Here is a 23,791-nt window from a genome sequence, read left to right as displayed (position 1 = left end):
GGGGACAGGGAAGAACGGAACAGGAAAGGGGGGAAAGCCCACCCCAGGGTCCTCTGTGGAGCTGGTCATGGCTGTGAGCTGTGTCTGAGGAGCTGCATGAAATGCATGGGGGGACTGTCCACCTGGGGATGGAACAGGGAGCAGCTCTCCGTAGCTCCCCACCAGTGAAGGGCACACGTGGGGTGCTAACTCCCTGACCCTCCAGGCTGGCAGAGCACAACTGTGGAGTCCCAGAAGGCTCTGGGCAGAAGTGAGGCAAATGAGATGCAGCTCAGGCAGGGTTCTGCTAGGCGACACCTGCGTGAAGCCACAACAGCTGGCAAAAAAGTGGGCTGGGAGGATGCAAGGTGGGAAGCATCTGCTACACTATATCTCCAAATATTTTCCTGCAGAAAAGGAGAGAAAGCCATTTGGGCACCACCTTCAGAAAAAGGGATGACAGAAAACACGGATTTTGCTTGTTTCCCCCCATCACGTGGGTACCTAAGTTACAAATGAAAATACACTTTTCACCATCAGTTCTTTTCCATTCTTCAAGCTGCTGGTTGTCTGCACGGGCTACCTCTTGGAGGCATGTGTTCCTGGCATAAGGCAAACAAAGCCGGTTGCCGTGGACAAAACACCGCTCTCCATCTCACTTGAAACTAAAAGCCGTGTGTGGAATACCAGTCCCAGAGGCTTGGCTGTTTTCTGTTAGCCCTTCCTTTTTCTTTCTGCTGTGCATCAGCCTGCCTGGGTCCTGAACTGTCTGCTTCTACAGGGCAGGACACCCTTAACTTAAGCTCTGTGCGCTGGCCTCACGGCACCCTCTGGATGATGACGATTTGGCTTTGAGATTCTGCTCATGGTGGCAAGGGCTGTTTTCAGCAGGTCACTGTTCATCTCAGAAAGGGCTTCTGTGGTTGGGACTCCACACGTGAGGAGTGAGGCACTCGTGATAGCCTGGTTCTCCTGGTGGCCCACCCCTCCCAGCTCTGTGACTCTCCCCGGGACTCAGGGGCCCTTGTCCTTCCTTTGCAGCCAACGCTCTGCACCACCCAGGGGTTCTGCTTGCTCTGGCTGTGGGGCACATGCTCCCCGCCAAAGGGCCGAGTGCAGGGCCCAACCAAGAACTTAGCCGGCCAACTAGGGGAAACCAGGGCGTGGACAGTCAGTGTCTATTCCGAATGTGGGTGCCACACTGATGGTTAAATTAGAAATTTAATTGGTTGTTTTTAATAAATTTAATTAATTAATTAATTAATTTATTTATTTTTTAATAAATTTAATTTAACCAATTTAATTGGTTGTTTTTAATAAATTTATTTATTTATTTATTTTGGGCTGCATTGGGTCTCTGTTGCTGCACATGGGCTTTCTCTAATTGCGGCGAGTGGGGGCTACTCTTTGTTGCAGTGCATGGGCTTCTCGTTGTGGTGGCTTCTCTTGCTGCAGAGCACAGGCTCTAGGAGTGCGGGCTTCAGTAGTTGTGGCACGCAGGCTCAGTAGTTGTGGCTCGCGGGCTCTAGAGCACAGGCTCAGTAGTTGTGGTGCACTGCCTTAGTTGCTCTGCGGCATGTGGGATCTCTGGGAACAGGGCTCAAACCCATGTTCCCTGCATTGGCAGTTGGATTCTTAACCACTGCACCACCAAGGAAGTCCCTGGTTAAAGCTTTTTAATTGAATTGTTTAGTTTTTTGCTGTTAAGTTGTATGAGTTCTTTATATATGTATTGGATATTAACCCTTTATCAGATATATAGTTTGCAAATATTTTCTCTCATTTGATGGGTTGCCTTCTCACTTTGTTGACCGTTTCCTTTGCTGTGTAGAAGCTTTTTACTTTGATGTAGTTATTGCACCTGAGTACAAGACACTGATACAGACATTTTGCTCTGAATCACGTCAAATACTTATCTTGTACTAGACAAAGTCACATGTGTGTGTGCCCGTGTGTAAATGGATGGGTGTGTGTGTGTGTGTGTGTATACTACACAGCTTCCCCAGTAGCTGCCAGCTCCCCAGTGAGCCGCGTCACTGGGCAGGGAACCTACCACAACCGAGCATGACGGCACCGGCAGGCCGAGCTTCTCTTCTAGATGAGGTGCACAGGCACCAAGGCAAGCCTGCGACCAGACTTTGTCCTGGATCCGCAACAAGTTCATTCCAGAACCTAAGGAAGGAAGGAAACAAGAAAGAGAAATCTCAAAAAGGGACCTTTTGTAAAAATGCACAAATCTGGCCGAGAGTGGATCATTCTTGCAGCTAAACGTATACCTGGAGCTCTTTCCCGATGGAACGTATACAACGTGCCTGGGTGACTCTGGAACCAGAGAGCCAGAGGTCAGCAGGGCCCTTAGAAACACATGCCTCCACCCCCCCAAACATTCCTCATGGGCTTAAATCCCACAGTTAGCCTGGAAATCCATTGCTCTAAGACCTGGCTGAGGGAGGGGAGCTCCCACCAATGTCACCTAGGATGGCTCTGCGTGCCCCCTGGGGTTCAAGGCTAGAGGCAGCCCTGGCACTGATGTGGGTCAGCTCTCAGGGATTTCCCAATCACATCTAACTTTCTGAGGAAAGCTCTCGGACGCCTCTAAACTTCCTCATGCTCGTCACTAAGATCCGCTAAGTCTTCCCTAAAACGATCTACTTCTCCCAAGGTTCTCCTGAGGATGGGGAGGGGGGAGAACCCAGAGCTCAGGTGGACAGCCCTCCTCCTCTATGGGCCCAGGTGGAGGCAGGCAGGTGGGCTGGGTGCTGCTAGAGCCCCGTGCCCATGTGAGATGGTCAGACTGCTGGTAAATGAAGAGGTGACTTCTGGACACAGGGGAGTGGGTGGAGACCCAGCTGAGGCTGAAGCTCAGGAATGTCTAGTGCAACAACGTAACGTTCCCCAGCAGCACTTAGAGGCTGGCTGGGGTGAGTGTGGAGGACACAGGTGGATACAGGCTATTCCACGGGTAGGGCTCTGCTGGTCTGAGCTCCAAGGAGCTGGGTTCCTGTGTGGGATGAAGCTTTTCTTCTACAGATTGTGAGTGAAGCATCGGGACCGTTCCTTAGTCACCCTCCGTGCCCTGAAAACTAGACTAGCGTCTGGTACACGACAGCACTCACACACTTCAGCTGAGCTCCCGGAGACTCGGAGCGACTCGAGGCTCTTCCGAGGCCACCCTCCCAGGCCAGGACTCTTGCTCTGCATTCTCCTCTCTCCACGCTAGTCTCACCCAAGAGCTCCTTCAGCAACCTCCTCCCAGCTCTCCTTCTCCACTGGCATCGTTTGCATTTATTTATTTGTTTGTTTGTTTATTTATCAGAGTATAGTTGCTTTACAATGTTGTGTTAGTCTCTACCGTTCAGCACAGTGAATCAGCCATACATATACACATATCCCCTCTTTTTTGGATTTCCTGATCATTTAGGTCACCACAGAGCACTGAGTAGAGTTCCCTGTGCTAAACAGAAGGTTCTCATTAGTTATCTGTTTTATACATAGTATCTGCATTTATTTTTGTTAGGGTTTTGATTCCAGAAGCTCACCACTCTCATGAGTTCCCCAAATGTGGACAAAAACTTCAATAAGTTACTCCTTGTGGGAGCCAGGCTCCAAGATGATCCCTACTCATCCCCTAGTGTTCACACCGTTGAGGTCCCCTCTCCCTGTTCCCGTAGGCCTGTGTGACCAGGGACAGGGATGTACATCACTCCCAAGATCATGTGAAAGACTCTGCAGCTTCTGCTTGGCCACTGTCTCCTCTCACCCCTCGCTTGGGGTGAATCCAGCTCCCATATGGGGAAGGGGCTCACGTGGCAAGGAACTGAGGCCTCTGGCCCACGGACACGTGCGTGGCCTGGAAGTGGATCCTCCAGCCCCAGTCAAGCCTTTAAGTGACCGCAGCGCTGGCGGCCAGCTTGAGTGCCACCTCCTAAGAGACCCTAGGCCAGAACCATCCAGAGAAGCCCCTCCCTGATTACTGACCTTCAGAAACTCTGTGAGATAATAAACATTTATGACTCTCAGCTGCTAAGCGCTGGGGCCATTTGTTACACCGCAAAAGATAATACACTCCCTTCTTGGCAACAGACGGTAGGGCTGGAAGACTGGCACCCACCCGGGTGCATGGGGCTCAGGCTGCCCGCACGCCCGCTAAACAGACCCACACCACGGACGCTGAAGACTTACCGTCACTGTAGTCAATAGGAGAGTGAGACCCAAGGAACAGAGAAGCAGCAAAACTACTGACCAAGGAAATTCTCTGCAGAAGAGAGAAACACAGTGAGATTTATGACTCACTTCCATCAACAACTGACTGCTTCTGACACACACACAACAGGACAAGTGTTTTAAACTGGGGAGGGAGGTAGAAATTTTGGGCACGATGCCCCAGCAATGTGAGGGACTGAGTATCCCTCAGTCCTTCAGGGCATTTCGAGTGGCTGGAACACCAAGAAGTGACTCCTCAGGAAAGCCCCTTGCTCTGCAGTTTCTGACAAGCCATAAAACCGTCAAGTTCAAAACGAAAAAAAAAAAAAAGGGAGTGCCCTGGTGGGAAGGATTCCGGGTTTTCACTGCCTGGGGTCTGGGCTCGATCCCTGGTCAGGGAACTAAGATCCTGCAAGCTGCGAGGCACTGCCACAAATAAAGACCAACCACAAACCAACCAACTACAAAACCTGATAAAAAAGCCACGCTTAGGGAAGCAGGTTTTCACCCAGAATCCATATGCCAGGGAGTGTGGTGCCCTGATTTCCCTCCTCCATGCCTGTGGTCTTTATATCTAGTCGCAGAGGAAGTGGGATGCGTGGCCACAGGATTCAGAAACAACAAACACAGTCTCCGGGGTTCAGAATGAGAAGGGAAAGCCGGCCCCTCAGAAGCCAGAGGCGCCAAACATGAACGGGAGGAACTGATAATGGATGCTAAACGTCACCCTGAGGGTCTCTGCTTCCACGTGGGAATCACGGGCCCTTGGACCGGGGGAGAGAATGCCATCACCTCCTGTCCCCAGTTGGGCCACCTTTGTTCCACACACAGAATTCAGAGAATTTGTATCACCCCCTCCCCCCAAAACCTTCATTAACGGCTAAAGCTGCACAGTAATGTGGAACCTTGAATCACTAAATTAGAAACTGCATGTTAACGTCCAAGGTTTAAAAGGCAATTTGGTTTAACACAAGCTGATCATTTTCTAATTACTCAGAGAGAAAAATCACTAGCCGATGTTGAGCTGCTTCTCAGGCAGCATTAAGTGCTGGCTTTCAGCAACTGTGGACCAAGGAATGAACCTGGGTTCCTGGCTCTGGTTGGAGGGCCACAGCTGGAGACATTGGTCCAGCCTTACAAATTTCCTAAGAAAACAATGACCCCACACCAATCAAATGCAGGTAACCATCCTGCATTAACCACAGAAATTGAGCAGACAGAGCCTAAGGGCACCCAGATCTCCTACTCAGGTGGTCCCAGGAAGCCACCAGTCCCCCTGCTCCCACCCTGACCCTGACCTCCACCTTTCTGGTCAGGAGAGCCCCGGAATTCTCTTTCCCACAATTCCGTTCTTTCCCTCCTCTTTGGAAAAAGCCTGACAATGAGAATAAAAGCAAATTGAATATATATCATCTTTAATGTCTGCTAACCAATGTTTTTAGCCCATGCACATGAGATTTATTTATGCTAAGTTATAAAAGGAATTCAACTGTGACTTTCAATCAAAGAGGAGTGTTTAGGGACTTCCCTGGCGGTCCAGTGGTTAAGACTTCGCCTTCCAATACAGGGAGTTCGATCCCTGGTTGGGGAGCTAAGATCCCACATGCCTCGCAGCCAAAAAACCAGAAACAGAAGCAATATTGTAACAAATTCAAAAAAGACTTTAAAAATGGTCCACATCAAAAAAAAAAAAATCTTAAAAAAAAAAAGAGAAAAAATAAAAAAGAGGAACGTTCAACCAACCTCTGTGTGTGAGTAGGCCTCGGGGTTCTGCTGGTAAAGCTTTGCAATTTGGTTTCCTGTAAATCGCTGGAAAAAGAGTGTAAATTCTTAAAAACCCAAATCCTACAGGGAATGATCAACTTCATAAAGTAAAGTTCGCGTAGCACGCTCTGAAGGTTAGTTAGCATGATGAGAGCTTAAGGCCTCAAATCTGGAAATGTCTGACGTCTGCTGAGCATCCTTAGTAATAACCTCGCTCCTCACACAGGAGGGTGTCTGCTCTGACCAAGGGCACCCATGCAGGGGACTCAGGTATTATCCCCACCCACATTCTTCTTCCTTAAGGCAACCCAAGTGGGGTTGGTCTTATCCCCCAAACCTCTGCTCCAGGGAGTATCGAATTACCCCAGCTGGGCCAATAGCAGCCACCCTAGGGGTTGGGGTAGGACCATGGATGAAGCCAACAGGAAAGAGGCACTCTTATTTTTTTTACTTTCGCAGGAGCTGCACTAAGCATCTTACAAGCACTGACTCCTTTCAGCTCCCAGACTACCCAAAATGTAAGTGCTATTTTTATCTCCAGGTTAAAGCGGCTGAAACTGAGATGCCATCGTCACCCGCATACACAGCACAGCCTGGGTCACACGTCAGCTCTGACCTGGGAGGGCTGAGGCGCGACAGGAGGTCTGCCCGTGCTCGCTGAGCGGCACACGTGGCCTTGCTCAGAATGGCTCCACAGGGGTGGCACCCACACAGCGTCACGTGATCCCCACAGGCACAGGTCACCAGCCGTGTCCTCCCAGACACCCAGGGAGAAGGCACCAGAGCCAGCAACCAGACCTTCCTCCTGGCCCAGCCCGTCCCCAGCCCGTGGCGGGCGTCGCCCACCTCATAGGCGCGGGACCCGGTGAGGCAGCTGAGAGCCTGGGCCCCACCCACGGTGGCCTCCAGCTGGCGGCACTGGGCTGTGGTGCTGGAGTCCATCCACACCGGGCAGTCACTGATGGAGAAACAGGCCTGGAAAGAAGGGGCAGAGGCACAGGCATGAGCTCCGCCCACTGACTCCGGGGGGCCGCCCTGGCGCTGGCAGTCACGCCCATCACAGCAGCTGTGGACGCCTCTTCCCTGGATGTGACCTTGGAAGACCCACGGGCAAGCCCTTTATGTCCAAACCTCGGCCCGGCCTAGCGGGGTCTCTCCCCAGAAAGCTCAAGGTGGAAGGTTCTGGCGAGGACACCTGAGCACCACAGGCCAATACCAGAGATGGGCGGTGAAGGGCCAGAGCTGCAGCAAAGGGCAGGTTGGCGGGGGCCTGTGGAGCCTGGGAGAAAAGGAGACACCAGAGCCTACCTTCCCAGCATCACCGGGAGGCATCACGTCCCAGGGGGAGATTCCTGAGGGGGGAACTCGCAACAGAGTCCTGCTGCGCTGGAGGGGACCAGTGTGACGTGGGCTGTTAGCACCTGAGCCTCTGTCCAGACAGCAGGGATGTCTGTGGCAGGCAGGCAGGGAAGACCACGCTCACAGGCCTGCTGCCCAAGCCAACTTCCCACACCCTTGACGATGCACAAAAGCCCCAGGCTTCAGGACCCACAGGATTCGGGGCCCTTCTCCCCATTACGCAAGTTTCTCAGACTCCCACAGCATGGCCAGTTACCTGCAGCTGCTCGTGCAACAGGAGGTCCGGTGACAAGCTTGCCAGAACCTGGCTGGCCCCAGACTTCCAGTACACGCTTCCATGTTGCTGCCGAGGGAAAACCCAAGCCCATGTTCACGTGGCCGTGGCCACACACCTGTGTCAGCCTCCTGGAGACCCAGAAAGACCCCAGACCACACGCCAAAGAACTGGACTCCAAGCCTGCCCCGCCACTTGTAAGTCGCAGAGGTCATCACCTTTACGAGACTTCGTTTTCATTTCTATAATATGGGGAGGAACTCTGCCCTGTCCACCTCAAAACTTGTAGGAAGGGTCCAAGAAAGAACTATCGGTCTGGATTTTGGTGGCTTTGTAAAACTGTGCTTAAATATATTGCTCATAATATTACCTGACATTCACTCATTCATTCACTTATCCATGATTCATTCAACAAACATTGATGGATCACCCAGATCGTGCCAGGCATGGGACAGATGACTAGGGTAGTATTGTCGCTACTCTGCAGGATACTGAAGTTGAGTCAGGGAAAAGGACACAAACGGACAAAACCCTATTAAGTGCAGTGGTAGGACTGTGGGAACACAGAGGAGGGGAGGGGCATCTAGCCAGCTGGGGGTGCAGGTGGGTAGAAGCGGACGTGATAATTAGGGAAGGATCCCGGAGTTGAGGGTGGAGGTGCTCCACGCAGAGAGTAACCACAGCTGAGAGAGGCTGGCAGGTGCACGGAAGGGGCCTGAGGCTGGGGCCGGGGGCAGTAGGGACTGGACGGGGAGGTGACAGCCTGAGCCTTGACATCCATGCTCGGGAGGCTGGGGTTTGTCTTGGGGTGGTGAGAACTCTGGATTGGCAGGGGAGTGACATGGCCAGGGCTGAATGTATGAAAGGGCTTGTGGGAGTCATGGAGAAGGTAGGTTGGAGGAAGGGAGGAGAAGCAGAGGCCCAGAGAAAAATGATGGGTACTAGGCCTGGGGCAACAGAGGCGGAGTTGGAGAAGTGGCAGACTCAAGAGCCATGTACAAATCAGCAGCACGAGGGGACCCCCTGGATGTAGGGGTGGGAAGATGGAGGGGTCAGGAATGACACCTGGGTTATGGCCCCGGTGGAGAAGGAGAACTCCCCAAGAAAGGGCACCGGAGGAGGATATCGGGGGAAAGACAGTGTGCTCAGTCTGGGACATGACAAGTTTGGGGTATTCCTGGGACACCCGGCCAAGGGGGCGGAGGGGATGTCTGGGAGGGAGAGGGTGTCCAGGCCTGGGGTTCAGGTGAGAGATGTGGACAAGATCACCAGGGACTCTGTTTAGCGTAACAAGGACGCAATCAATACACTCCTGTTAGGTCAGGGGAAGAAGAGGCATCTTCAGAAGCATCAGTAAGTGCTCTCTAATGAGGATGTGAAGACACGCTAATCCAGCATGGAGCAAAGTGATTCGGAGGGTAACACTGGACTTGAATCCTGACTCCTCCTAGCAGCTATGTGACCTTGGGCAAGTGACATCACCACTTGGTGCCTCTGTTTCCCCATGTAAATGGCAGTGATAATAAAAGCAGCTAAAGCTTGAAGTTTTTTTGCCCTGTCCTATGTATTTAACATTCACATTGACCCTACGGCACATGGATTAAGTTAGTGCATGTCAAACGCTCAGTACTGCACCTGCCATACACTAAGTGCTCCATTGTTACTAATATCTCTACTACTAAAACTGCTATCATTATTAGCATGGTTTCTGACTTTGCTTTTACTTCCAAGAAACAGAAAAGCAATTTTGTGCCCTCAAACAGTCATAGTACATTCATGTCAAATACTTCCTCTTCCCCTTGGAGGACCTCTATCCGGTGCCTCCTCACCCTGTGTCCTATTTTGTATAACGCTTAATTGTAAGAACTGTCTCAAATCCTTTTGCAAGGAGGGAAGTGATATATCCACCAAGGTGAAACAGCTATACGGATTTTCACTGCAACAACATGTGCGCTGTGGTTTTCAAGAACAAGCAACTTCCCTCGAGGGAAGCTGTCACCTCAGCACCTGCACCGCTGCCCAAGACAGACGCCCTTATGCCATAGACAGAGGCTGCAGCAAACAAACCTGGCCCGCCCCAGACAAGGCGAGGACTTGAGAGAAGTCAAAGCCTGAAGCCTTCATCTTCTCCAAGATGATATCCAAAGCCTGAGAAGAAACACAGAATCCACTGTGACTGTCCTGAACCACGGAACCAGGCTAACACACAAGCCTTGATTTGGACTGTAAGTGCCTGCCCTTCCAGCGGAGGCAGAGAAGGAACTGAGGCCTCGGGATTTGGAAGCACTAGAATAAATACATCAATTAAACAAGTAGCCATCAAGCCAACAAAAAAGTGAGCTATGCTAAAAATACTTTAAATAAATGGAATCAGAAACCAGCACTCCTCAAATTTTGCTTCTCCAATCGGTGACTTCCAGGCACGCAGGAAGAGCAAAAACGAGGTGGCTCAAATTTCGGTTTCTTTTATCTGCATTTTCAACCCACCATATTAGTGATATAACTTCACTGCAATGGAGAGGCAAAGAGCAAAGCAGAGGCTCCCATCAGAACAGGGCTCCAGGCCCAGACTCCTGTGTCCGGGAGTACAGGTTGGAGGGAGGAGGTAAAGATGGTGACCATTTGTCCCAACCCCCTATTTCCCCCTCCACCGTCTGGTTGGAACTGCCTTTCTGGCAAGACCCCATGTGTGGGATGGATGGTGCCACCCAGCAGAGCTTGACACTTCCCCGGGAATTAGATACGCATCCCAGGCTGTGTTTTCTTCAGGCTACAGAAGCCACTGGAGCTTTGGCCTGACCCTCCCACCCCCATCCTATGCCGGGAGGGCTCTTTCACAGTCCTGGCTGCGGCTGCCAACTTGGCCCTGCTTGCCAAACCTCAGGCAGGGAGTGGGGCAGAGCTGGGGAAGGGACTGGCAAAGCTACAACAGGTCCAGTTCTGGGGGCCCCTCAGGAGTAGCAATTATCCTGGTCCCAACCCCAAGCCTGGCTCTCTACTCACTTGCCACCTCCCCAAGTTATGGCCTTGGCCCATCCGAAGCCCCTGACATCCTCAGTGGGACCTCCAGACAGTGACTCTTGCCGGTTACCCCCACTGCCGCTGCCCTGTGCTCCGGCTCAGCCCCCTGAAGTATTTCCCCGGCAGCCTGTGCGGCGGAAGTTCATCCTTTACCCCCAGTCCTCCAGTATGAGTCAGGGTTAGGCCGATAAAAAAGAAATCATCCTTGTTACATTAACAGAAAGAAGTTAGTACAGGGAATTGGTTAAACAGGTACTGGAGGACTGAAAAAGCTTTGGCCAGACACATCCAGTGCTGCCTTCGGCTGGCCTCTAGTTTCAGGGTCTCAAGTCCCCTGCAGCCCATGAGGCAGCCCTTGGCTCCTATCATACCTGCCTGTGATGTCCACACACCCTGGCCCTGTGGCCCCGTGGGTCACCCGGATGTGGCAACAGGCATCTTCCTTTCTCGCTGGTCCTGAGCGAGCAGGCCTGCTTGGGATGGATCTGAGCCTGACTGGGCAGGTCACAAGCCACCATTCTGAAGGCCTCTGCCCCTGGAGTTAAAGAGTCTGGCGACTGAGCACTAAGAGAAGAGGCCAAGGGGCATGTTTGGATCTCAGGGTTCAAGCGTGGCCACAGGGCCTGAAATCAGAGTGTTTGGGAACCGTTTGCTCTGTGGCATTTTAAAGATGGTCACTGGCAGGACTTTCCAGCTGCTCTGGCTTCAGAACCTGGAAGCCCTCTGTGAGTCCTCTCAGCTCAGGAGTACTGAGGTTGAGTCTGGCCCTAGGACCATGCAGATTCCACTTCCTCAGGAGGACCTCTCAACAGAGGCTCTCATGGGCTGCCACCTTTGGGCTTCCTAGCAAATCGCCAAGTCTGCTGGTAAGATGGGCTGGGAGAGGAGAGGGACAGGAATCCCTGTATTTACCTGGACCCACATCAGGACTGGAGAAGTCACTGTCAGCCCATCCTCGTGAACATGAACTCCACCCTGAGTCCTACAAGCAGAAGAGAGAATGTGGGATAGAGCCTCAGGCGGAGGCCCAGTGATGGCAGACCCTGGATCCCTCCCACAGAAGGAGAAGCACCCTCCCACCCCCGCAGCCCTGTGTGGGAACTCTAGATTGAACAGGGAAGATGCTGGGCAAGATGGAGAGAGAAGGCATGGAAATTGCCCAGTGTGGCCCAGAGGTGGCAATTCTCGGAAAGCACCAGCAAAAACAAGCCTTCTCAGTGTAAGGGGTTCACCCTGCAAGGCGGTCACTTGGAGCAGTGGGCATGAAAGGACTGGAGAAATTTGGGGTTGGAGTAGAAGCCCTTCCAAATCCACTTCATAATCTTGGAGTGAGGAGGCCTTTTAAACAATGACTCAAAACCAAGAAGCAACAGAAAAAGAGACTGAGAAATTCAATGACATAAAAAACAAAAACTCAAATATGGCAACAACAGCAATAACCCCAGCAGAAGAAAAGAAATAATTAAAATTAGAACACGAGTCAATGAAAATGAAAAGAGAAAATCAATGAAACCTAAAGCTGATCCTTTGAAAAGATCAATAAAATTGATAAATCTCTAGCCAGGCTCATCAAGAGAAAAAAGAGAGAAGACACAAATTCCCAACATCAGAAATGATAGAAGGGTCATAACTACTGATCCCATAGGCATCAAAGGACAATAAAGGAACATTATGAACAATTCTCTGGCCACAAACCTGATAGGTTAGATGAAATGGACCAGTTCCTTGAAAGACACAAACTACCAAAACTCTAACGTGGGTGGCCTGCAGTAATATAAAATATGAAAGCAAGGGCTTCCCTGGTGGCGCAGTGGTTAAGAATCTGCCTACCAATGCAGGGGACACGGGTTCGAGCCCTGGTCTGGGAAGATCCCACATGCTGCGGAGCAACTAAGCCCATGTGCCACAACTACTGAGCCTGCACTCTAGAGTCCGCAAGCCACAACTACTGAGCCCACGTGCCACAACTACCGAAGCCCCTGTGCCTAGAGCCCGTGCTCTGCAACAAGAGAAGCCACTGCAATGAGAAGCCCACACACCACAACAAAGAGTAGCCCCGGCTTGCCGCAACTGGAGAAAGTCCGTGTGCGGTAATGAAGACCCAATGCAGCCAAAAATAAATAAATAAAATAAATTAAAAATATATATATATGAAAGCAAGGTGGCTTCCAACCTCAGCTCAAAGGAGACACATTAGCTGGGGGAGAAATAGATGGCAACACAGGTGATGGGCAGTGAGAGGGAAAGGCCAGCAGAGAAGGCTTCAAGAAGGAAATGACATCTAAAATAGACATGGAGGGAAACTTCTACCAGGACCTCTCTGAGACACCTCAAAATCAACAAATCCACAGCTGTTATGGACTGAATTGTGTCCCCCAAAATTCATAAGTTGAAGGACTTCCCTGGTGGTCCAGTGGTTAAGACTCCATGCTTCCACTGCTGGGTGCACAGGTTTGACCCCTGGTCGGGGAACTAAGATCCCACATGCCACACAGCGCGGTCAAAAAAAAAGAAAGTTTCTTGAACTGAATAAAAATGAAAATACAACATATCAACTTAAAAAAAAAGATCAGGACATAGATAACATAACTGGGAGACACCAGGGGTGCACTCACACAGAGAGACAGCCATGTGAGAGGCAGCAAGAAGGCAGCCATCTGGAAACGAAGGAGAGAGACCTCAGAGGAAAGCAAGGCTGCCAGCACCTTGAAATTGGACTTCCAGACTCCAGACCCATGAGAGCACAAATGTCTGTTATTTAAACCACCCAGTCTGTGGTATTTTGTTCTGGAAGCCCTACCAAACTAATACAAAACCTAAACTCATGATCTTTCTTCTGGAAACCAATTCTCTTTCATAGTCTACCATCCACCCTGAATGCCAGCCAGAAGCCTCACCTTCACATCTCACATTCAATTCTGTACCAAGACCTGTCAATTTTACCACCAGCTCTCTCTCCTCCAGTCAACATCATTTCTCATCCAGATGATCCTGAAAAACCTCCTCAGTAGTTTTCCAACCTGTATTCTGGCCACATCCCACCTGCTTTCCCACTGCACCAGAGAGATCTTTTCAAAACACAAATAAAACCATGTCATGCCTCCCCGGCCCCCCCATTCCTATGGCCCTTCAGTGGGTGACCATAGCTTTTAGGATAAAGACAAACTCTATTCCATGGCCTATATGGCCCAACCCAGCTTCCACCTCCCTCTCTGCTCCCCAGCCACTTGGCCTTCTTCAGTTCCACTAATGAGCAGTGTTCCTTGCCACAGGGCCTTTGCACATGCTGTTCCTTCTGCGTGGAAAGCTCTCTACCTTCTATCACCTGGCTAACCCCACTCATTCAGATCTTGGCTTAAGCACTACTTCCTTAGGAACATTCCCTAAACTACTCTCACAAGTCTAGGTCACGTTCCTTTACAATAAGCACTTGAAGAAGTGAGTTTCTTTCCTTCAATGGCCTTCTCTGAGTTTATAAACAAACATTCTTTTGGTTTTTTTTTTTCTTTAATCCATCAGTCTTTGATTGATATCAATCCCCCCGCACTCAATGGGAAGCTCTGGGAAAGCAAGGACAATGTCTCTTTTTCGTTTACCATCCCAGCGCCCAGCATAGCGCTTGGTACAAAGTAAGTCTCAACTGATACCTACTATACATATATGAAGCAATGAGTGGAATTGGAAAGGAATGCAGAAGCGTGCATTCTAGGCATAGAAGAAAGATGCTGAGAGATTTATTAAGACAGCCCCTCCTGCAGTTTGAGGAAACCAGAACAGTGTGGTTTATAAATGTAAAAGGTTGAAGGAGGGGGAGTTCCCTGGTGGTCCAGCGGTTAGGACTCACGCTTTCACTTGGTGGGGGGGTGCCCAGGTTCAATCCCTGGTGGGGGAACTACAGTCCCGCAAGCTGCACACGGTACAGCCAAAAAAAGGTTCAGGGAGGACCTCAAAACCAACCCCCAACACACACATGCACACTAGGTACATACCCAAATTCTAGAAGGTCTCTGTCAAAATGCACACTGTCCTCATAGAAGACATTCAGCTCTGCATCAACTGCAACAACTTTTACCTGGAAGGCATTAAAAAAAAACAATGTATAGAATTTTCCTCAGCTTCTATACTGGTCCAGGGATATGAACATCACCAAGTGAAGCCCAGCCCCCTAGAAGTGGTTCAGTCTGGAGACCTCCTTGAGGCTGGGGTGCATCATTGTAACCATGGGAACAGAGGCCTCATCTGGGGACATATCCAAAGACTTAGTAAAATGGAGAAGCTGAGGCTAAGCAGAAACACCCATGTAGCTCAGGGAATTTTTGCCCTTCAAACAGCCAAAGCCAAGATGCTCTAGAGGTAGATGTCCACAGATAAGCTGGTTCCTGTGCCAGGCAAGGAGGTCTGAGAAAGTCCTAGAGGGGAAGGCATGGGAGGCAAGGTTTTGAGATGTCTCTTGGAGGTCCACGCTTGCAGAGATCTGAGAGGCAAGGTCCCTGGTCTGTTCCCACAGGCCATGGTCAAGGGCCAGAGACACATGCCCCAATGGAGCAGACCTCCAAACTCAAGGATACAACTCCTTTCCTGGACAGATGGAGAAACTGAGGCCTAGCAGGACAACCTGACTTATCCAAGGTCCCACAAGACTTTGATCAGGGATTGGCCTTGCTCCCTTGACCCATCCGAGGAGGGGGATTTCACTGCAACTGTGTTGATTTCCCAAGTTAAGGAGGAGCCAGCCTCTTGGCACCCCAAGCCCAGTTTGAAGACAAATTTTGACTCTGCTTGCCTGTCTGACTGGCCCTGAGAGCAGCACAGCTAGGCACGTTGACCCGAGCACGCTGGTGCCAACCAAGGGCTGTCACAGGGCGGAACAAAGTTCAGGTGTACACTGTGCCCATTTCACTTAAAAAAAAAAAAAAAAAGCTTCTAGCGGTGATCTGGTTGCAGTTCACTGGTTCTGCCTGCGTGTCTACCCGTCTGTCTGGTCGTCTGTTTACAGTAGCTGAGCTCCTTCGGGTCCCTGTCAATCTGTGCCCATGACGGCGCGCGAGTCCTTCGGGTCACTCCCAGCCTTCCGGGCATTTCCCCGCCACGTACCCGTGGGTCCCTCGGGAGCGTGGGGGTGGACGCCCTTTCTGGGAGTTCCGGGGTCCAGGCCGGGAGGAGGCGCCGGGTCCCCGGGAAGCCCGAGAGGGAGGCGCGCCCGCGGCGCGGCCCAGGGTTCCCGGCGCCCGGGTCCCCCGACAGCCCGCTCGGCGTCGCGAAAGAGGCGGCCCCGCCCGGCCAACCGCGGGCCCGCGCCGATACCTGCTGCGTGCTGAAGTCCCAGCCCAGGCAGCAGCGGCGACCGGTGTGCTCAGCCATGGCCACGGAGGTTCCAGGAAGCGTGTCGCTCTGCCGGTCCTTCCCGCCGCCGGACGGCCCCCGCGCCCCAACGCTCCGATGCGCCGGGGTCCGCCCCTCGCCCCGCCCGGCCGGACTCCGGGACCCGAGGCCCCCGCGGCCTTAAGCTCTGGCGCCGCCTGCTGGTGAACAGGGCGAGGACACATCGCGGCTCGGCCTCCGCCTGAGCTTCGCACCTGGGCGACCGACGGGTTTCCCCTGCGCAGCCCGCTCCCTCCAATCCCGCCCCGCCCCGCTTCCCATCCAAATGTGCTCCCTGCACAGGCCTGGCCCTAACGCTGCCTGCCTTCTCTCGGAGGACGCCTGGGCCAGAGGATTCAACCTTAAGCCGGCTTGTCCCTGTCTCTCTGGGGGCCCTGAGCCTGGGGACTTACATGGCCGTCCCTCTCGGGTACTGCAGTAGCTGTCCACTCATAGTGGTGAGTTAGGGGGCACAGGGAAATGTGCCCTGGGTTTGGAGGCATGGGGCTCCAGCAGGCCCTGTCCTGACCCAGTAGATCTGAGTAGTTCCCCAGCTCTGACGTGTGCCGCATCCCACCTCTGCATTTATCCCCAGTCTGACGTGTGCCGCATCCCACCTCTGCATTTAAAGTCAGAGCTCCTGAGCCACCTCGCCCCCACTTCCCCCGGAGGGGACTCCTTCGTCACTCCTGCGGTCAGCTGGTATTCCAGGCACGGTGAAGGGGGATGAGAACCAAAAGCAGACTCACTCCTTCTCTTCCTGGAGCTGAGGGCCCCTTCTCTCCCCCTCATTCCACCTAGTGTGTCCCGCAGAAGCCTTCCCAACACCCACCCAGGTGCTCCGCCCAGGAGCCCCCAGCGCAGCAGAGCCCCTGATGCAATGGTCTTATTACCCATATCTCTCTTGCTGAACTTGAGCTTCTTGGAACCCAGATCCTCTTCTTAGCCCAAGGTCCCAAGGTCAGTGGCAGGGCTGGACCCAAAGCTAGTGAGTTTGGGTGCAGAATTTACATGTTTAACCACTACACAAGACAATCTGCTGGGCAGCCTTGCGAGAAGGCCCATGGCAAAATATAAAAGTCTCTTGAAGGCTGAGGCAGCTGGCTGTTTCTCAAGCTGCCTCACAGGAAGACCTACTCTTGGTCAGGGGTGCCGTTCTCTATGGGTTGTGGCATCTCTACCCCATGCTGGTGACTGGTGACTCATCCTTTCTCTTGATGTAATAGCACTTTCACTGTGGCCACAAAGAAGACTAGAGGTCTGAGAGCCCATTTGCCTGTTTAAGGAGACTGTACACCCACAATCTGATCCTTTAGCAAGGAATAAGGATGGAAATCTTAATTCCAAGTTATCAACGCGTCTCATACTGTCTTCCCTGTTGACGCCCTGAAAAGGCCCAGCCAGTAGTAGAGGGGTTTCAGGGAACCCTTGGGAAATGCTGCCGTGGCCTGAGGCTGGCCTTTTGCTTATCAGCTCCAACCTTGAACCTGGCTCCCTGCACCAGGGATTTAGGAACAAAGCAGAAACTGCCCTGGAGGTGTCTCTTCACCATGACCAGGTTGTCCACAGTGCCTAGCAAGGTTCCTTCCCATATCAGGCCCTAAGGACACCACAGCCTGAGGGCAAGGCAAACCCACAGGAGTCACGTGATCAGATTGGCGTATAAGGAAGGTCACGCAAGATGCTGTGTGTGGAGAATGGGGGCAAAGGGGAGGAAGGAAAAATGAGTTAGAATGTAGCTGCAGGAGGCCTGAGCTAGGCCTAATACCTCAAGAGGTGCTGAGGATGGAGACTAGATGGATTCCAGAGATACTTAGGAAGCTCTGGGAACATCGTGGATTGCGAGAGGGAGCGGCAAAGGTAATGCTCAGGTTCCTGGCTTAGGTGACCTGGTTGGATAACCGCTGATGCCTAACAAAACACCCCCAAACTTGATGACTTAAAACAATCATCTTTTCTTGTCTCTCAGATGTCAGCAGGTCAGCTGATCTAGGCTCGGCTCAGTTAGAGGGGCTCTGCTCCATGTGTCTCTCATCTTTCCTTTCCTGGGACCAGCAGTGTCCTGCCAGCACGCTCTTCTCTTGAGAGCAGCAGGGCAGGGAATTCCCTGGCAGTCCAGTGGTTATGAAACAGGAGGGAAGGGGGCAGGGCACGGCCTTTAAAAGCATGACGTAGCCATAGGATATGACGAAAACTGGTTAGAACCAACTAGGTCCAAGATGACAGAATATTCGACTTCCAGTGGACCTTGAGCCTCATCATATGCTCATTGTAATACATTAGCATAAGGTAAGTGACACACCCTCCAGCGCCATGACAGTTCTGAGGCCACCTATCAAAGACCAAAAAAGTGGGCGGTGGCCCAATTCCTGGAAATCTCCACCCCTGCCCCAAAATAGTTGGAATAATCCTCCCACTCATTAGCCTATGAAATTACCCAGCCCAAAAAACTAACCACACCATATTTCGAGGTCGCTCTTGCCTTCTGAGATGGCCCACTCTCTGTCTGTGGAACGTGTTTCTCTCTAAATATTACCTATCACTTTGTCTCTCACCGAATTCTTTCTGAGTTGAGACACAAAGAACCTGAGCCTCAGTTAGTCCAGACACCAGCTGACTGATTCTAATTAAAAGACCGTGGGTTTGGGCTTCCTTGGTGGCGCAGTGGTTGAGAGTCCACCTGCCGATGCAGGGGACGCGGGTTCGTGCCCCGGTCCGGAAGGATCCCACATGCCGCAGAGCGGCTGGGCCCGTGAGTCATAACCGCTGAGCCTGCATGTCTGGAGCCTGTGCTCCGCAACGGGAGGGGCCCCAACAGTGAGAGGCCCGTGTACCGCAAAAAAAAAAAAAAAAAAAAATGGGCAGAAGACCTAAATAGACATTTCTCCAAAGACATACAGATTGAATTGAGTTTTCTTTGAAGCTAGGTGTTTGTCAACTGAATATACTACATCATAACACAGAAGTCAGTGAAAACTAATCTATCTGAGGGTAAGCACTAGATATAAACTTTTCAGAGAAAGAAAAAAATTTCATTTAGTAAATATAATATGAGAACTCATTGTAAAATAGGAAAATGGAGACAAACATAAATTCAGTTCCTATACTCTGGTCGTCAATGAAACAACAGCAAACTATCTCTTCATTCTTTGAAGTCTGCATCCACAACATGGATTTTTCTCAAAGTTAACCTTTTTTTTTTTTTTTTGCGGTACGAGGGCCTCTCACTGTTGTGGCCTCTCCCGTTGCGGAGCACAGGCTCCAGATGCGCAGGCTCAGCGGCCATGGCTCACGGGCCCAGCCACTCCGCGGCATGTGGGATCTTCCCGGACTGGGGCGTGTCCCCTGCATCGGCAGGCGGACCCTCAACCACTGCGCCACCAGGGAAGCCCTAACCTTTTTCTCTGAGAAAAATCCTGAAGAAATATGCTTTCTGGATAAAGATGCACTGTTTTTAAATTCCAATATATTTTATCCTGTTTGTGTAAAAATAGCTGACTAGTTTTTATCCAACCCACCTAAAGCTGTGTTCATTAGTACTGATGCTACTGAAACTGTTCAGGCTGATATATCTCCTTCTAAATGAGTAGTTTTAAGAGTGAAAAGTTAGGATTGTACTGGTAGCTTTAACTCCTATCCCTTCCACTTCTAGGACAAAGATAAAATCGCTGAATCAATCAAATGTAATCAGAAATTGGGAAATGAAATAGACAAATCAGGGACTTCCCTGGTGGTCCAGTGGTTAAGACTTGGCGCCTTCAATGCCGTGGCCTCAGTTCAGGGAACTAAGATGACGTGGCCAAAAAAAAAAAAGGCAAATCAATTATAATTCAGGTTTACTAATTTATTATATCTGAAATTTTTTAGAAGATGTCATCTTGAGATATGTCAGAAATTAAATAATTCTTCTCTCTGTTCTATCTCAAAGGTAGTACAAATTTTTTGTAAGATCAGTGGGAAGCTGTTATGATTTTTTGAATTTTATTTATTTTTTTATACAGCAGGTTCTTATTAGTTATCCATTTTATACATATAAGTGTATATATGTCAATCCCAGTCTCCCAGTGGAAGCTGTTATGATTGAAAATAAATGTTTGGAACTATAGCCCTTAGCAGGGCAAACGTCATACAGTTTTGTTTATCCAAGTCTGAGCGTGAGGGGTGTCCTGCCTCCAGTTAAATAAGTAACTCATGCAGCTGGGATTAAGATTTTTAAAAGCTGATTTTGTGTTTATGTCTAGAGAAAAGTTTGATGGACTTTGATGTTTCAGCAGATTCTAAAGAGCTCTGAGGAGAAAAGTTCTTATTTTCACCAAAGTATGCATAGGCCCGCTGTTTCTGTGTTTGTACTCACTTCAGAAGCAAATTTGATTTAGGAAAATTAAATGTTGGTGTGGATATCTTGCAATTTTCTGGTTTTACTGCATTCGTCCCTTGGGGTCTGAATTTCCTTTACTCCATGAGTGTTTAAAGCAGATAACTACATCCTGTAGTTCTGTATATGTGAAAGGAGGGTCTGGAAAGTATACTCCCAGTTACTAACAATTATCTGTTGGAGTGGGATTTAGAAACTGGTGGTTAGGGGGTGACTTTTGCATTTTAATTCACTCTGTATTGTTGAACTTTTAACTTTTAGACTAAAAGAATAAGGAAAAAGAAAACAAGCAAACATAATAGCAATAATGGGATGGATCTCAAGCTGCTTGGGACTTTTAACTCATTCTCTTAAATAATTAGTGGGTCAGAGAGTCAAAATACAACACGCTATTTAGAAAGCAGGAAAATGAAAACATCCCTATCAGAACTTTTGGGACACACATACTCAGAGATAAATGCATATTCTTGAACGCTTTCATTAAAGAGTGAAAAGAAATGAACTAACCCCATGCAGTGGGTAGAGCTGTGTGTCTCCAGAATGTTCAAGTTAAGTCCCAGTACCTGTGAATGTGACCTTATTTGGAAATAAGGTCTTTGCAGATGTAATCAAATTGAAATGACTTCGTACTGGGTGGGCCCTAATCCAATGACTGGTATCCCTATAGGAAAAGAGAAATTTAGTCATATATACAGATACACACCCAAGGACTTAGGACAACTACCAGAAGCTAGAAGAGGCATAAAAGGATTCTTCCTTAGACTCTCCGGAGGGAATATTGACCCTACAGTAATCTTGATTTTTGGATGGTAGCCTAGAGAACTGTGAAAAAGTAAACTTCCATTTTAAACCACCCAATTGGCGGTACTGTTTTCAGCAGCCCTAGGAAACTAATATACCCCATTAATTCAGGGGCTATAGAAATTACTCAGCATTTTGATGAACTTCCTTCTAGGTATAAAGACATGCCTGAATTTTACATAACCACTGAAGTTCCATAAACTGCTTACTTCCCTAAACATTATGTCACGGACAGCTTTGCATGTCCGTAAATATAGAGCTTTATCATAAATTGTATTAATTATTTAATATGAACAGTAGTGTCTCTTAGTAATGACTTAAAGTTTGTTTTCAAAAGTTTTGTATTTTTAATGTAACAAAGCTGCAGTGAACATCCTTGGGCACACAGATTTTCATATTTGGATAATTATCTTCTCCTTTGGGTAAATCTGGGAGGATTCCTGTGTCCACAGGTATATAGAGTCTAACTATGTGCACATCTTGCCAAACTCCACTCCAGAAAAGCTGCATGAGGTGCCCTTCTACCCTCGCAGTGCAGGAGAGCACCTCGCTCTCTGCTCCTTCACCGCTCTGCCTTCTGCTCATCTCTCTTTTTAAAAACTAACATCCCGGGCTTCCCTGGTGGCACAGTGGTTGGGAGTCCGCCTGCCGATGCAGGGGACACGGGTTCGTGCCCCGGTCCGGGAAGATCCCACATGCCGTGGAGCAGCTAGGCCCGTGAGCCATGGCCGCTGAGCCTGCGCGTCCGGAGCCTGTGCTCCGCAACGGGGGAGGCCACAACAGCGAGAGGCCCACGTACCACACAAAAAAACAAAAACAAAAAAAAACTAACATCCGTATTGATATAGAAGTCACATACCACACAATTAACCTATTCAGAATACAGCACGCGATCAATGGTTTTGAGTGTATTCACAGAACTGTGCAACAACTGTCACAGCCAATTTTAGGACATTTTCATGACCCCCAGAAGAAATCCATTGTTCACTCTTTCCCATTCTCCCCAAACCCTGGCAACCACTCATCTGCTTTCTGTCTCTATGGCTTTGCCTATTCTGGACATTTAAATTAAATGGAATTATGCAACAGGTGGCCTCTCGTGACTGGTTTATTTTACTCAACATACTTTTTTCGAGAATCGTTCACATTGTAGTGAAGCTGAGCCCCCTAAAACCAAGTTCCCTCGCCAGGTGTATGATTAATCTCTCTCTATCCACAACTTTATTCCTTTTCTTGTCCTCTCTGACCTCAGTCCCTTTCTTGTCTCCTCTGACCTTAATCCTGTGCTAATTGAACGCTAATCAACCAGAGGCATCTGATGAGGCAACGCTAATCAACCAGAGGCAAACTGCTGTTGTTGATAACATGATAGCATCATCCATGTACTAAAATTGCTGTTGTAGACATCATCATTAATGTATGAAATCAGGTTGTTTCTCCAGGGCAAGATGAACTCACAGGCCCCTGAGCCGTGGACCATCTTGATCAGAGAATTATAAACCAGAAACATCCTGACGCCTTGAAAGTACGATTTTTAAAATGTCACAGAAGGGGCTTCCCTGGTGACGCAGTGGTTAAGAATCCGCCTGCCAATGCAGGGGACACGGGTTCAAGCCCTGGTCTGGGAAGGTCCCACATGCCGTGGAGCAACTAAGCCTGTGTGCCACAGCTACTGTGTTTGTGCTCTGGAGCCCACGTGCCACAACTACTGAGCCCACGTGCCACAACTACTGAAGCCTGTGTACAACTAAGCACAACTAAGATCCAAAAGAGAAAAAAAAAAAAACCTCTTAGAAAAACAGAAATAGTAAGGCACTTCCTTAATCTGATTAAGGCTATCTACAACAAATTTACAACGAACATCACACTTAATGTTGAAAGGTTTGCTTTCTCTAAAATGAGGAGTTAGACAAGGATGCCAGTTCATACTACTTCTTTACCACAATGTACTGGAGGAACTAACTAGTCCAGTAAGGCAAGAAAAAGAAATATAAGACATAAACATGGGAAACAAAGAGCTAATCTATTTAACAAGGCTGTGGATATAAAATCAATATACAAAGGTCAATTGCATTTTTATATACCAGCAGCTAATGGAAAATGAAATTAAAAAACAAAACCAAAAGGTAGCTTTTAAAATAGCTTTAAAAATATCAGGTACCCAGGAGTAAAGAAAGAATACAAGACCCCGTATGGAGAAAACCATAACACTATAAACTAAAACTTTACCAAAGGACTCGAAGGAAGACCTAAATAACTGGAGAGAAGATCTAGCGTGTTCTTGGATGGGAAGACTCAACATTGTAAATTGTTCTATGGATTCACCATAATCCCAGTGAGAACCCCAACAGGTGTTTTTCATTTTTGTTGTGGAACTTAATGACCAGACTCTAAGATTTATATGGAAACGCAAAGGGCCAAGAGAAGCCAAGACCTTTTTTTTTTGGCTGTGCTGTGTGGCATGTGGGATCTTAGTTTTCCGACCAGGGATCGAACCCACGACCCCTGCATTGGAAGCCCAGAGTGTTAACTACTAGACCGCCAGGGAGGTCCCCCAAGACCCTCTTAAAGAAAAACAATGTGGGAGAACTTGCTCCTTTGGACATCAAGACTTCAATGCACCACAGTACCCAAGATCATTGTCACAAGAAGAC

General features: G+C 49.5%; 1 protein-coding gene across 5 annotated transcripts in view; it reads right to left on the bottom strand.

The window, feature by feature from the left end:
• XYLB (xylulokinase) overlaps positions 1-16,018 on the bottom strand; it is a 44,611-nt gene extending 28,593 nt beyond the window's left edge. For all 5 annotated transcript variants that reach the window (XR_009520849.1, XR_009520850.1, XM_060022191.1 and 2 more), the window contains exons 1-9: positions 15,905-16,018; positions 14,590-14,672; positions 11,513-11,582; positions 9,647-9,727; positions 7,562-7,648; positions 6,793-6,921; positions 5,926-5,991; positions 4,162-4,234; positions 2,033-2,151 (exon numbers count right to left, since the gene is read on the bottom strand). Coding sequence is in view for 3 of the 5 variants with exons in the window: in XM_060022191.1 (XP_059878174.1) it covers positions 2,033-2,151; positions 4,162-4,234; positions 5,926-5,991; positions 6,793-6,921; positions 7,562-7,648; positions 9,647-9,727; positions 11,513-11,582; positions 14,590-14,672; positions 15,905-15,961 (765 nt within the window). In the remaining 2 variants the exon portion in view is untranslated. The remainder of the gene's footprint in view (positions 1-2,032; positions 2,152-4,161; positions 4,235-5,925; positions 5,992-6,792; positions 6,922-7,561; positions 7,649-9,646; positions 9,728-11,512; positions 11,583-14,589; positions 14,673-15,904) is intronic.
• Between the last annotated feature and the right edge of the window lie 7,773 nt (positions 16,019-23,791).

This window comes from Delphinus delphis, chromosome 10 (assembly GCF_949987515.2).
Source record: "Delphinus delphis chromosome 10, mDelDel1.2, whole genome shotgun sequence".
NCBI classification, from domain to species: Eukaryota; Metazoa; Chordata; class Mammalia; order Artiodactyla; family Delphinidae; genus Delphinus; species Delphinus delphis.
This window is presented reverse-complemented; position numbering and strand designations above follow the sequence as displayed.